Source organism: Chaetura pelagica, unplaced genomic scaffold, assembly GCF_000747805.2.
Source record: "Chaetura pelagica isolate M959 unplaced genomic scaffold, ChaPel_1.0 scaffold221, whole genome shotgun sequence".
In the NCBI taxonomy this organism is placed as follows: domain Eukaryota; kingdom Metazoa; phylum Chordata; class Aves; order Apodiformes; family Apodidae; genus Chaetura; species Chaetura pelagica.
The window spans coordinates 12,407,783-12,422,682 of record NW_009952533.1 but is presented as its reverse complement, the minus strand read 5'-3'; the positions used below and the strand labels follow the sequence as shown (position 1 = coordinate 12,422,682).

Sequence of the window (14,900 nt, the reverse complement as noted above, 5' to 3'; positions counted from 1 at the left end):
GATAGGCAGTAATTTCTTCACACTCACCTGCTGTGGTGTAGAGGTGGCATTTAGCTTTTCAAATGGGCTTCTCCAATCAAGCATTTTGGTTTGGGGCTATGCCAGGGACATTATAGCTGAAAGACATGCCGAGTCTTTTTCCTTCTGTGCAGCTTAACCAACACAACTGCTTTTTAAATGAGACTATCTGCAATACTGAATATGTGTAGGTTGTGTCAAGTTAAATGTGATGGTTTTTCTTTGTTTCGTTGGCTTTTCTTGTAACTTAGTCCCACTTCAAACACAATAGAAATATTTGCAAAGCATTTAAGCCACACAAAGGACTACTAGCTGGCGTGGTTGATAAAAAACCCCAACAAACCCAGGTGAGTATTAAAGCTGAGCTCACCACTGACTTGGTGGTTTCATCTAAGAGCCATTACTTAGAAATATTCTTCTTAATGTCGTAGAGTCCTGACTATTTATACCTGCATATTTTTCATTTCTCCAGTTAAAGTTTTAAGGCAACTTCCATACAGTAGGTTTCTTGTTATTTTGGTTTGTTGCTTTTTTCCTGATTGCATTTTGAAACAACCAGATGAGATGAGAAGTTAACTGATGGCTACTTTAGAGGATGGCAGGAATGAAGTAATCACTAGCTAGGAGATCCAGGGCAAGTCAGAACAGATATGAGTGACAAATGGGTATTTCCGTTTTTACTCAATCAAATGTCATGATATTTAGCCTGAGTTAGTTGTTTTCCAAGTCAAAGTAATAAGGCTGTAGTTGTAAGGCTTTACAATGACATTAAAGTGAAATATCAGAACATGCTTCAATATTTATGTACAGTGCACAGCGTGCTTGCTTTCTCATTCCTGCACACAGCTACAGTGGTGATTTGCAGTTATTTTCAACTTATTTTAAATGTATTTAAATTTATGGCTCAAGAGGTGTATGTTCTAGAAGTGGCTATATGTACTTTGTTATGAATGTGGGAACTCACTGACACCACATACCCTCAGGTGAGAATCTCTGCAGCCAGTTTTCCTGGGGGAGGCTGTGCATTAACCTGAAGGTGTGCATGTTTGCATGAGTGAGGTAGCTGGCTCAGTAATAAAGGAGTCTTTGCCAAAAGCTATGGCTTCCTGTTCTGTCTAACTATACTACTGGCCTACTGATTGTTGACTTCTAGCACCCTTGTAATGAAGAGCATGGCAGAGAGAAGTATCTGGCGAGGCTTCATTCCCTGATTCGTTCATACATCCTTGCCCTGCCATTCCATCACTTCAGCAAATATTCCTTAATGCAGTACTTGCCTTTTGCTTTTAGATTTAGTCTGAGTAAAATAGGAAGCACAGGCTGGCTGTCTGAAATCTCGTGCACTCTTTTTGTCCAGCCCTGCTTTGCTGTCTGAAGTGAACTCAGCAACTTGAATCATGTAAAGATAGGTACTATACAAAGCACCAGATGCTTTTTACCAATTTCATTGCACAAAACAATTTTGGTAGCAAAGGTGCCATTGTGTCTAGGATAACTGATTTATTTAATCAATAGGAAGCTGCCTACATTGCTGTATGAAAGTTCACCTAGGTGAAAAGTAAGTTTTATTCTTGCAAATTTCCAGTTGGGGGTCACATAAAATAGCAGTATTCCTATTTAATTTGTCCCTAAAAATAGAAACCTAAACGTCAAACCTGTGTTCTGTAACTTCTAGCATATCCCAGCATCTACTTCAAAATAGTCTTGAATTATGGTTCAATTTTCAAGGGTGTTGGGTGAGAAGTCAATTTATATTGCTGGCAAGAATCAGCTGATGTTGAGGGAGAAAATTTCAGGGGTTTGTTTTGGTTTGTTTGTTGGGGTTTTTTGTGGGTTTTTTTGTTGTTTGTTTTTTTGTTTGTTTGGGTTTTTTGAATATAAAAAGATCTCTTATTAATCTTCTTCTTCTTTTTTCTTCTTATTTTGCCCCAGAATTCATCAGCCAGCTATCAAAATAAGACACCTTGAGCCCTGGAAAATTGCTCTAATTGTTATTGGAACAGCAGTGGCAGCAGCTATCACCATTGGCCTCCTAGTTTATTTTCTGGCATATGGTAAGTTTTATATGACATATCACCTTTCCTGTTTAGTGCATTTCCTTTATTGTGCCACGGAACACTGGGAGTTAGTTTTTCATCAGTCTCATTGGGGAAAAACCAGCAGCTTCTTTAGAGCTCTCTTTCCTTCCTCATTTAGCATTTTCACAGATACCTTAAGAACATTTCCTGTTGTGCTCGGTGGTTTAGGGCTGTGGTTTCTGTTGGCTTTCACTTGCTTTCACTCCTTTCAGTTCTTCCTAATGATGTACTTCTGTGTTGAGGTCAGCACACAAGTCTTCTGGTCTCCTTTACTCGAGTGAGAAAGAGAGCCTTCGACTTGTCTCTTCCTGTGGTCTTTCTCTGTTTCCTTGCTGTGATCACAAGCATTCGCCTGCCAGGGCTTGACGTTGAGTGGGCATACTGGCCAAGAAGGAAGGCAGCTGACCAGCAAGATGCAGTTTGTGATCCTGTGTGAGCCAAAAGTACTGTCAGTTGGCCACAAATGCAACTGTTGGTTCCTAGATTTTGGAAGATGTATTTGAATCAGTCGGATACAGGTGAAGACTCTCTCACTCCCTAGATGTCTGAATATTAGTCAGCCCCAACTGTTTCTCTAAAGTTAATTTGTCTTGTTGCTTTGAGTATTGCCTGTTCCTCTTTTTTCCCTTACAGATCAGAAGCTGTTCTATTACAGTGGCAACTTAAAAATCACCAACATCCGATATAAAAATGAATTGTCCAGACAGTCCTCAGGGAAGTTTAGAGACCTGAGCGAGAGGGTTGAGAGACTGGTAAGTTTGGACTGTTATGCCTTTCCATTATTAAGGACTGTGTGATAATAAAAGAGTCATTAATGTGAACAGCACACTTAGACCACAAGTGTCAGGTGTACCCTGAGCCCCCATGGTTAGCAGACCTGGGAAATGGATAGCATGAGAATCAGGATTGTACCTGGCAGACCAGGCACTTGCCACTCTGCTTGTTCTAGCACGTCACCTTTGTCCCTGCAGTGGTGAAGCAGATATTGACAATAATCTCAGCTTCCTCTTACATCAGTAATAATTTCTGTGTCTTCTTCTTTCCTGCACTGAGCCTGGCTTTGTGATTTTCACCACTCTGTCTTTAAGGAAAGCATACAGTTAGACCATCTCCTTTGTGGACTGGGGAATTCTACGTGTCAGGCTGCTGCTGTGTGTTGAGAAAACAATAGACAAGCCCTTTTCCTGAACCTTCAGTATGTTTTGTTGGGAAACCCTCCTACGAATAGCAGAGGCTGCTGAGTGGTTCTCAGTCATACAGTATCTATGGAAATAAATAGACACATTGCAATTTCCTTTCTTGTTTTCTCTTTGAGACACTTCCCCACAGCTGATAATTACAGAGGTCAGGTCTTTATAGCAATAAACATGTGATTGTGCTTGTATCTTTTTGTGTTTCATTCATCAGGGATCGATGCATATCTCTCACCTCCTGTTTAGCAACCTTGCACAGATACTCAGTTAATAGGACAATCAATGCTTTGCTTCCCACTGTCATTTAATTTAGGGCTTTGCCACTTGTCCAAAACAAAATGTAAGCTGTGATGAACATTCTTCCGTAGAAGTTGGGTGCTATATAGGGATTTGGCAGTGCAGGCATCTCTTCTGACCTCCACTGCTGAGGGCCTCAGGGATCTGAGTCAAGTTGTCCTCTTTTCTGTATTTGTTTCCTTTCTGTCCCCTTCGCCTACTGGGAACCATACCACATTTCCCAAGATCTGTTCCTGGTGCATATCTGTATGTATATAGTCTTACACAAGCTGCATTTACTTACGTGCTACTGCTTTGCAACTATTACTTTGTAATTGCAGGCTTTTAACCTTGTGATATAGGACCTTGGAGAGGGAATGTTCTCCCTGCCAAGAAGACAGTGTATTGCTGAGGCAGGAGGAAGGCAACGGCTGGGGAGAAGTCTGAGGAATAATACTTCATTGAGTGAAATTGCATTCCTTTCTTCCACTCTATTCCCTCTTCATTTTAAAAAAATGTGTGTCCTTTGGCAACATAACACTAATTTTAGCTAAGAAGTTCTTTCACAGTGTCCAGTGCAGTCAGATTTTCTCTGAACATGGCTATTAATTTAGACGTTTGAATGGAAGCCATGCTTTAGAAATTCTGGGTCTTCTATGGGTGTTGAGCACTTCTGACAGTAGTGACAGTAAATACAAGTGCTGGTTGAGCACTAAGAACCATTATTTCAGAACACGTTAATTGTACCTGATATGTTTAACACTATAACAAACCTACTGAGAACTGCATAGCCTTTCCTTCATTCTTGTGACTTTTCTGTCTTTAAGTCAGCAATTAACCTCTACCTCCCTCTCTCAGTGAGTTGTTTGCTGTAATTTTAGGGCAGCTGATATAAATGGTCCCTGAAATAAGCTTTGACTGTTTGTTTTTAGCTCCATGTGTTCCATCTAACAATGACGTATGAGATTGATAATTATCCATAAGCTTATTTAAAGCAACTCCAGGCACTAATGAATAACAGTATGTTCCTTGTAAGTCTAATTCTCTACAAACAAAACTCACCTTGTGGTGCTAAAAATCAAAGCAATCTTTCCAAAGAGAGAAGTGTCCTCTTGACTTTTTGACATGACAACTGTTTCAGAACATCTGCATATTTCACACCATCTCTTAAATAGAGGAGGAGAGAGTTGAGAAAGTCACATTTCCGGGTTTTTCTTGGTTTACCAAAATCCCTTGCAGTCTTTCCCTGGCTGGCTTTGGATATCCAAGCCTTCCCATCCTCATAGTAGTAACTATAGCTTAAGCTGGTATTGTGAAACAGTGAGTCAATGCAGATAAATGCAATGTCTTTCACAATACTTGGTGCAAAGTGAACAGAAGTGAATCACCTCTGATAATCAGAAGCATTCAAATTACCTGAGTTAGTGCAACTCCCTGTCAAGTGCTCCCTTCTCTGATCCCTCCCTGATGAACCCTCCTTTGTTTATCTCCAGAACAACCCTGAAAGGAGCTCTTTTCAGAGTTGATGTTTCACCAGGAAAAATGTTCAGGTTTTTTTTGCTACGATAGCGGATGTGATGCCATGCCTTCCTTGGGACTGGCAGCAAATGTTTGCTTTGGTTTCCAGATTTTAGTAGTAACACCCATTGTGTGAAGGACATTCCAACTCTCTTATCTCATTGAAAGTGGGAGGGAATGCAGAAAGATCATGCCAGACAGCTGATGAAGCTGGTGCACCAGTCAACACCTCAGGGCTGACTGGAAAGTCTGGAAAATGTCTTGTGGGGTGGAGCTGGGGGGACTGAGGAACAGATGATGAAAGGTCTTTGCTTCTGGCCTGGCTTCCTACAAGTGGCTGTGAGGGTTCCCTTTGTGCTCTCTTGAAAAAGCAAGCCTGATTGAATGCCACTGTGGAAAGATATGTTCCAGCTCACCAGAGACTCCTCATTTTTCTAACAGGACTAGTTGTTCTTCCCCTGCCAAGCTAAAATGCACTCTGCCACTGTCCCCTCTTGCACTCGATAAGAAGGGTACAGTCACAGCCTTAATGGCTCCTTCCAGTAGGAGTCTCTTTTTGTCTCCTTCTCCTCTGTCCAGAGATATTCCCTCCCAGGCCTGTTGTTGGACAGCTTCACCCTGTTCTAGTCCTTGTATCTTTGTGGACTCTTGCATTAGGCATGGTACCCTCCCCTGCTTCTGGGACTCTGCCCTGTCCACTATCCCCTGCTCTCTCCTGCTCCCATGTGATGGTGAGCCAGGCTGCGGATGGATGGTCCTCAGGTACGAATGTAATGTGGCTCCTCCCTTGACTACCTGGGTGGCTGGGGAAGAGGCAAGGTCTGTGTTTTCTCTTGGTGAATGCCTTGAGCCACAGAATGGACTGGCATGGATTTCCCCTGTTGTCCCATCATCTGTAAGGGACCTGGGCTCTCCCTCATCCTTCCATCATCTGAAACCAACACAGAACTAACTTGCTGAATCTGGACAGATTGGTTGGGGTATTAATTAAGATGACACCGGGTACTTGCCCTGGGAAACTACTGCCTACCCCAATATTCCTATTAAAGTAATGGAATTTCATCAAGTAATTCTTGTCTCAGGACTCAGTATTGTGTGCCAGGACATCTCTTTTAGACATCTTCCTTCGGTGACTTCAAATCATAAGAGAATCTTCTATGTCCTTAAGTACAGGTGTTGGGGACAGTTTTAATGAAAAAAGGTCTTGAAGTTTGCCTTATCTGACAGAATTCAATTAGTGTGGGTTTAATTTAGAAATAGTGTAGTCTACTGGGTAGTGTAGAAGCACTTGCCAATACCAGAGGAAAATGCTGCGGAACGGTCCTGATGACTGTGCCTGTTCTTGGCCAGTGTAAGGACTCACTGATGAGTCCCTGTACTGGAGATGGCAAGGGAAGAGGCAGTTTTCTCTGGGAGATTATTATTTTAGAGGTCATTAACACATACCTCTCACTACAAGGAGGGAGAAACAAAGAGGCAAGCAGGTGCTATGTGCCTCCCTCCCCACATACACACCTCCTGTTCTTTGTGCTGCTAAGGTGAGTGAGGATCTCAAGGACTATCAAGCGCAGCATTTGGTACTCAGGAGCTCTTTGTAGCTCTGCACCATCCCTGCTACTTTGTGGCTTACAATCAAGGCTTCTTAGTTGAATCCAATGCCTCTGCTCAGCTGCCCTATGGACCACCACTGAAGATACCAGTGAGGTGCAATGGGAGCTTACTTTGTCCTCTGCATCCTCAGTGGTGCGGATTCACCACAATTCAAATACAACCAAATCACAATGTAGTTTCCCAGCCTCTGAGCACTGATGTCTCCACTGTGCAGACAATGAACTGAGTTGGAAAGAACTGAAAGGCCAAATCCATAAAGCTACCTGAGAAGAGATCTCCAGAGATAGGAAAGAATTTTTCAAGTGCCTATGGGTAATCAGGAAAAGACCCATCTAGTTCCTTTGACACATTCAAGTTTTATTCCCCCTCATCACAGTACTTCAGTTTCTTTGTTCTCTATTAACTCCCATGTAGATACTTATGTTTCCATGGAAAGCAGAGCTTTAACACCTGATAACTTGGTTTGGTGGATGGGTTAGCCTTCAACAGGATGCTTGTAACTGAAAGACTCTCTGCTTTAAGTTTTTAGTCATCCCTGTGTCAAGTACTTTGTATGTCTGAATTGTGAATAGCTTGCTGTCACATCTGCAAGTCCAAAGCCTGAAGTACTGGCTAAGTTTTTCATCTGAACTGACCTCAAAAGAAGCTTAGCTAAAAAGACTGGCAGCAGTGAGTAGCTGAAACTGCTGTTGCATGACACTTGGCCTTCTTAGGGTCAAATGTGACTTCCAGCAACATGAGTCTTCTGAGGGAGCAGAACTCTGTGTGTCTCTTTGGGAGAGAGAGGGAGGTGAAATACACATCACTTCAGAGCCAGGAGCTAACTGCAAAGCTGGCTGAAACTGTACTCAAGGTGTGTTTGTCATAGCTTCCAAGTGGGATTTAAGGTAAAGCTCAGAAGTGTGTGGCTTGCTTGATCAGTGCCTTATGGTCCTTGAGTCAGTAGAGTAACTCAGTAGGAGCTGATCCTCAAGGCAGCAGGTTTTTGAAACATTCCTAAAGACTATTTGCTCTGGGAGACCAGACTATGAGGACTAATTTAGAGGTGCTAACTGAATGTGCCCCAAGAAGAGGGAGTGTGCTGAAGTTCAAGGGAGTCTAACATGACTGTTTTTTACAGTAAGTCGAAGAGTACAAGTATCTGCAAATGTCATCTAGCTTCATTTGCTGTATGTGTGCTTCCCCCATAAAATACTTGTATTTCCCTCTCAGCCCCTGAAACAAAATACAATTGAAGCTAAATTGGACAGATGATAGAATGAGAAATTATGGTATCTGCAAAAGCCACATATTTCCAAGGACTTTTCAGAGTCTGGAAGCACCCAGACCAAACTGAGTAAGAATGTTCTTGGTTTTCAAAAGATTTGTTAGTGTTTTCAGATACGGATCTCAACATTTAAAACCTAGCATTCCTAGGCTCTGTATTATTCCCTCAAGTACTTGCTTAGTAACAATATGAGGTGAAAAGAGCTCTTATCAAAAGTTTTTCTTGTTCTTCACTTAAGGCAATTAAATTTAGATGCACATTTATCGTACAAATGCTAGAAAAATGAAGCTTTTAAAATGAAGCCTTTTAGAGACTTTTTAATAGTACCCTCCCTTTCTTTCTTGGTCTGCAAAATAATGTTGGAAAATGGGGAAAAATATTTTATCTGTGTAAAAAAGATCTTTAAGATCAGGTGCATTCTGAGAAAAAGAAAAATCCTAACATAAATTTAGGGCATTTAGCAACTTCTGCTTTAAAAGGTTTATTTTAATGGAATGGTTCTCACAAATAGGAAGAAGCATTGTCCATGGACTAGCACGGTACTATAAGGGAGCCCTCTATGGGTCACTGGAGCTAGAAAGAAAGCAGAAAACATCTTTCTGTGGGAATTCAGCCAACTGGGAAACATGGCAATATAACAGTGGCCAAGATGACAGTGTGGTGACTTCTTTATGTAGCTCTGGAATTAGAGGTTGACAGCACACTCGACTGTCAGTGTGCATATTACACAGGTGTGGCCTTAAAGATAACAGCTGAAATGCTGTACACTGAGAGAGGAAGTAACTCACCAAAAGGACTTGCATCTTACTTGCCATGTTTTTTTTCAGAAACCCATATTGAAATCAATAGAAGAAAAAGACCACTGGCAACAGCATCTACTGCATTGATTTAAAAACCAAGGTGCTTTCTTGCTTTAACTTTTGTTTCCAGATTTTCCTATTTCCACAGGTCACAATAGTGTTGTCCCCAAATAGGGTTCATTTACCCAGTGTGCAAGCCAGTAACACTCAGAGTCAAGGTACTGGCAATTTAGTAGCAGTTCTGTGCAGTATGGGCTGCTAGGGTGTATTCCTACAAAGCCAGCACACACAACATTGGAACCATCATACATTTATACTTTGTAAATTAATATGTTTAGCATATTAATTATCCACTAGGATTTTACTGGTGCTTACAATCCCTTATCTTAAAGCTGATTAGTGTAGTGTATCCTCATTTAAAGGTACATTGTCTTGTAATTTTACTGCACAAGCTCATTGGGTGAGGGTCTTCAAGCAGAGGCAGTTATCTTAACTTCTGGAGATGTGGTTTTCATATTATAATTAGTCAGGTTCACCTATAGGACACATTTTTAGCTGATGCATGCAGTGCCAGCAAGCTTCCTGGGCAACCAGCCCACTGAAGTTTCTAGTACCTAGTTTTAGGTGTGTATGTGCCTTCTATCCCATTGTCTCATCAAGAAATGATTTACATCAGTTACTTATGCTTGTTTCTGAAGTGAACTAAGAATTACATCCATAAACATTTTGACATCAATAGCACAGGGAACTAAAAAATGATTGAGGAAAATATGAAGTACTTTCAAATGTCAATGTGAGTTGATGGAGCGTAGCATACGAAGCTGTAGCTTAGTGTTTTTCTTTACCTTTAAGATCTCAAACCATCAGCGTGCTCTACTTAAATAGCATGAATTTCCAAGATGAAGTAGTTTGTTATCAACACGTGCTTAATATCCAGTTTTTCCTCTAATTTAAATTAAATGATCCTTCAACTTAATTGATTATTTGACTTATTAATATAATGTCATAGAAAGTAATAGGCATATGAGCTGATTTTTCTTTTTAGTTTTTTTCTTGGTTCATCAAGGCAGAACGTCTAATAAGCATGTACAAAGACAGTAAAATAAGTAACTAATTCAGATCCAGCAAGAAAAGCTATAAAATGTACACCAGGAAAATGGATGTGAACCTGAGATGGAAAAGGAAAATTAAATAAAGGGCAGTTCTTGATAGTGTGTGTGATTAAGGGTAGAATCTTATCTTAATTATAGACCCACAATCCTGAATTACTGCATTGTTTGCAGGTAATTAAATCAATGAAGTGATTCAAGATGTGAACTGGTGTCACTGAGATAAAAATCTGGCCTGTCAAGAGTATGGTTGTTTAGAACATTGTGTTGTCAAAAGGAAAAATCCAGATTCAGTAGGGAAGTTGGATGGTATTTAGGCACCTGAACACATAACTATTGGTCATCCCTAGATTTCATAAAACTATTTTTTTTTCCTAAGAGCTATTCACTCCTGCATTTCAGCTCCTTACCTCAAAGTATTGCTTAAAAAAACCCCACAGAGCACAGAGTCATTTTCCTGGAAAAAGTATACTTTTTGGAAAAAAAAAAACACACATACAGAAGCCCCTATCTAGATATTAGCCCAGATGGTTCTCTCTCTGAATTTTGTTTTCTCTCCAAAAGTTGGAAAATCTCCTCCCTAAACAGACAGAATTTCAATGGCAATGTGAAAGTTTTAGGAAGCTAATTATGGACAATTGAAAGCAGGGAGTAGGAATGGAAACACTAAGGTGACCTTAATTCCAGCTGTCACTATTACATTGCGGTAATGAAACTCGTGCCATTACATGCCTTTGAAATTGATTGCACTAGGAATAAGCATGGCACTTTAAATCCTGGCATTATCCTGTGTATTAGTCCACTTAATTTCTTTTATCCGAAAGGCCCATCTTTTTAGGAACTACTGTTCAAGGTCAGTTGTTTCTCTTTTGCAGCTGACACTTCCAGGAACCATTCAGTGCCAAGTCAGATAATGCTTACTCACCTCCCAGATTCAGCAGTCCAGTTAGTTTAAACTCCATGAAGAGTTTGTGATGCCATTTGCAGATGCATGGGATCATCCTGTTTTTGCCTGCCATTCAACATGCTGTCTTTGTGTTCGTGTGGTTTCTGACTGGAAAGTTTCTGATCTTTTTGTTTGCTGGAGGCCTGTAGATGATTATACTTGTTCTCCTTTAGGTCCATTTCCTTCACCTCAGGAATGCACTGTGGCTTTAGGGCTGTTGTACTTAGTATCTCTGTTTCCAAGGGAAGCGTGATGCCCACATCCTGGTTTGGGACAGTAACACGTTCAGTTTTTGTTGTCCCTGTTTATGTTTCTCCTCCTGCCCTCTCACTCTATAATCACAGAATCACAGAATATTAGAGGTTGGAAGGGATCTCTGAAGATCATTGAGTCCAACCCCCCCTGCCGGAGAAGGACCAAAAAACCACACACAACTAGGGCAGATCACTCAGAAAGGCATCCAGATGGGTCTTGAAGGTCTCCAGAGAAGGAGACTCCACAAGCTCTCTGGGCTGTGCACTGTTCCAGTGCTCTGTAACCCTCGCAGTAAACAAGTTCTTCCTCACTTTAAGGTGGAACTTCCTATGCTCGAGTTTGAGTCCATTGCCCCTCATCCTATCACAGCGCACAAGTGAAAAGAACTTGTCTCTGCCTTCTTGATGCCCAGCCCTCATGTATTTATAGACACTATAATCTCTGGTAGGATTCCCAACTAACCTAGTTGAAACCCAGACAGGAGGTATATCAAGTTCTGAAGGGAGCTACTACTGGATTTGCATTATGGACTGTTGTGGGGGTCTCAGCAGGTTGAGGTGGAAACTGGATGCAAATTGGCCAGTGAGTTGGGTGCTAGGTACAGAATTAACACAACTGATATGTAGTAATTTATATTGTGTGATTGCTGCAAAACTGGAGAGAGTCACTGAACCAGGTGGTATGTTCCAAATAATATTTATAGTCAAAAAGCTTTGAAAATCACTAATAACAGACTTTCCATCCTAAAACCCTAGTGAGGCAAGAGGAAGAATGTAGTGTGAGGACAGCTTCTGAAGGACTAAACTGGCAGCAGGCAAAAGAGCAGTAATATTGAGCAACAAGAGGATTTGTACTCCCAGACCTACCAAATGCTTTTGAACCTCCCACACAAGTGATGTAGTAGGTTCATCAAATATTCCAGAGGAGAGTTCTGTCAAACTAGAATTAAGATAGTATTTTTGATAAATCCTGTTACCCTATGTGCAGTGGTAGAGCAGTGTGTAGTGGGAGAAAGTAAGGGCTGACACAGCAAGCCTGACTTGGTCACTTCCAGACCCAGCTCCACCTCTGGGCAAGCCCATCTCATGTCAGCCCTGCAGGAGTGATGTGATCCCTGTTGCATGCGACCTAATTCCAGAGCTTGGTTTTTGTTTTTGTTTTGGTTTGTTGTTTTTTTTTGTCCCAGGGGGGTACAATTTGAGATCACTGATAATTTTGCTATACATTTTTAAAGGACGAAGGATAAATGCTGCATCAGAAATGACCCTACAAGAGAGGCACAGGGCAGAGCACAGCATGCTGTATCCTTCCTGTAGGCCATCATTCAGAGGCTGTACTTTTGGAGATAGTAGCAGTGTGTTTCAAGGATGTTTATAAATATCCCTCATTATGCCTGGGAGTGGACAGGACAATACTACAGTGGCACACAGATATAATCAGAGGATATTTAGAAAAACAAGTTAACTTTTTATGATGTGCTTTAGTCCAGATGGGAAATGGTTAGGAAAAGTCTGTGGCAAATGTTACCTAGAGGCTGGGCTGGATTATTTGTCTTGCCTCTGTAAGCCATAAATTTGTAAGTGAATGCTGTTTTCTGAATGCTCATTCCAGCAATGTGTCCATTTCCCTACTTTTTTGTTGTTATCATGTATTTTTCTTTTTTCAACAGATCAACAAGACATTTTACAATTCCATTTTAAGGAAAAAATACATCCGTTCACGCTTAATCAGAGTGAGGTATGTGAGATTATAATAAATGCACACAGCTGAGATAAAGTGAAATGTACACCAAGCCCAGCTAGAGAGCCATTTGATCTGATTCACTAAATTGTATTTTAGGTAAAACCAGAGCTTAATCCCCAGTTGAACATAATCTTATTCTGAACCATGGCCTCAAATGGATCTTGATGCAGAAGATAAACTTCAGTCCATCCAAATTCTATGCAATTTTGTGTTTAGATCTTCAGCAAGTTTTAGCAAATAAAGCAAATATAACTTGAGCTATCTAAAAATAAAAAACATTTTGAAAACTATTTTCTTCACTATAATCCAGATGTCATTTTACTTCTAGTATTGCTGCTGTGCTGGGCTTGTCAAACCTAAGCATGGCTGTGGTGGTTCAGAAGGTCCCACTTGTTGCTGCCGCATCTCTAAGAACAGGCACAAATAGGTACCTAGAGAGCAGTAGCAGCACAACAGACATGTATGATACCTGCTTCTTAGCATGCTCCCTCCCTCCAGCTGTTTACCACCTGGGATTTCCTGAAGTGGTTGTGGTTTGTTTAGCAGCCCCTGCTGGAGTTATGTTCCAAGGACTTGTCCTGGACTCTTGAAACTTGTGCACTTCCATCCTTTAGTAAGGAGTTACCTGTGAAGAGCCACCTTCTTTGGATCATTCAGTGTCCCCTACTTCTTGTGCTAGAAGAAGTGATGAAAAGTTGATCTCTATCCCTCCTCTTTATGCAATTAGTGGTATCACACACTCCCATTATATCCCTTTTCTCTCCTGTCCACCATGAGCTCTACTCTCTTTTTCAGTTGAAAGTCCCAGCCTGCTCAGCTATTCTTTGCAGGAACTGTTCCTTGTCACCCTGCTCCATATCTCTTTTGAATCTGCTCTTCCTGTTTTTTGAGATGAAGGAGTCAGACATGTGGTTGGCATTATAACTAAGCAAAGTTGTTTTTTTTTTTATTATTCTGTTTGCCAATGACACATAAAATTTTATTTGATTTTTCAGTCACTATTGAGTGCTGAAAATAATATTTTTATACAATTGTCTGTTGTAATACTAAAATCTTGTTCCTGAATGACAGTGCCCATCACTTTGCAAATAAGCCTTGAGTGTCTTAATATTCACGTGCTAAAGCTGCAAGACTAATCATAGCAGGTTCAAGATCTTATTCTTGTAAATATATTTCTCCCTGGTCTAAGGTATGTGACATCCTGCCTCCTGCTCTACCTTAGCTTAATCCCCACTTAGGCAAATCACACAAATCATTATTTGAATGTAACTTTAGGAATATTTTTGATACTGACTATAGTGTTACAAGCATAGACAAGGTGATTTAAGGATTTGAGAGGCCAGTCTGTAGGGAGAAATAATATTTTTAATTACTTCTTGTTCCGAAGGACAGACAGAAGTATTTGCTGTGATGTTTGCTTTGTTGGATGCAAGATCTGTATGTACCAAAGCTAGTTTGTGGTTTTGTTGTTTGTTTTTTGTGTTTGGTTTGGGTTTTTTTTAATATACAATTTTTATACCTCTTTAAATGCTCATACTATAAGCTCTTTTAAGCAGAGTCATTGTTATGAATTTGCTTCACTAAGTACTGTATGTACATTTTGGCTCATTATAAACAACAAATTATTAATAATGCTCACTATTGACTGAGTAAGACAAAACAAATCTTGACTAGGTGTCTTGCTCTGGACCTTTGGCATATAGTGAGTGATTCAAGGCGGGCTGTACTTCCTGAGGGTTTCAGAGCTATGGTGTGGTGTGCCAGTGAGCGTTGATACAGTAATTCCAGTGTGGTGCTGCACAGGAAAAGGAGTGGGGGGAGAGGTAAGGGAACACCTCAGAAATGCAGAGCAACACCCAGAGTTGGATCAGATCATATCTGGAAAATAAAGAGAGTGGCAATCATGCTGAAGTTGGCACAAAGAGAAAAACAACTTGTTGGAAAGTTCACCTATAGTTACTGAGTCTCAATTATGAGATCCTTGAGGCAAGGAACGTGTCGTTCTGCTCACCTATGAAACACTCAGCATGCCTTGGTGTGCTCGTAACGCATGACCTTTTATTTTCCCTCACTGGCAATAGCAGGA

General features: G+C 40.8%; 1 protein-coding gene across 1 annotated transcript in view; it reads left to right on the top strand.

Annotated features, from left to right (window-relative positions):
- LOC104398863 (transmembrane protease serine 11E-like) overlaps positions 1 to 14,900 on the top strand; it is a 38,172-nt gene that overhangs the window by 5,912 nt on the left and 17,360 nt on the right. The window contains exons 3-5 of the mRNA XM_010009016.1: positions 1,951 to 2,072; positions 2,730 to 2,848; positions 12,741 to 12,808. Coding sequence (XP_010007318.1) covers positions 1,951 to 2,072; positions 2,730 to 2,848; positions 12,741 to 12,808 — 309 coding nt within the window. The remainder of the gene's footprint in view (positions 1 to 1,950; positions 2,073 to 2,729; positions 2,849 to 12,740; positions 12,809 to 14,900) is intronic.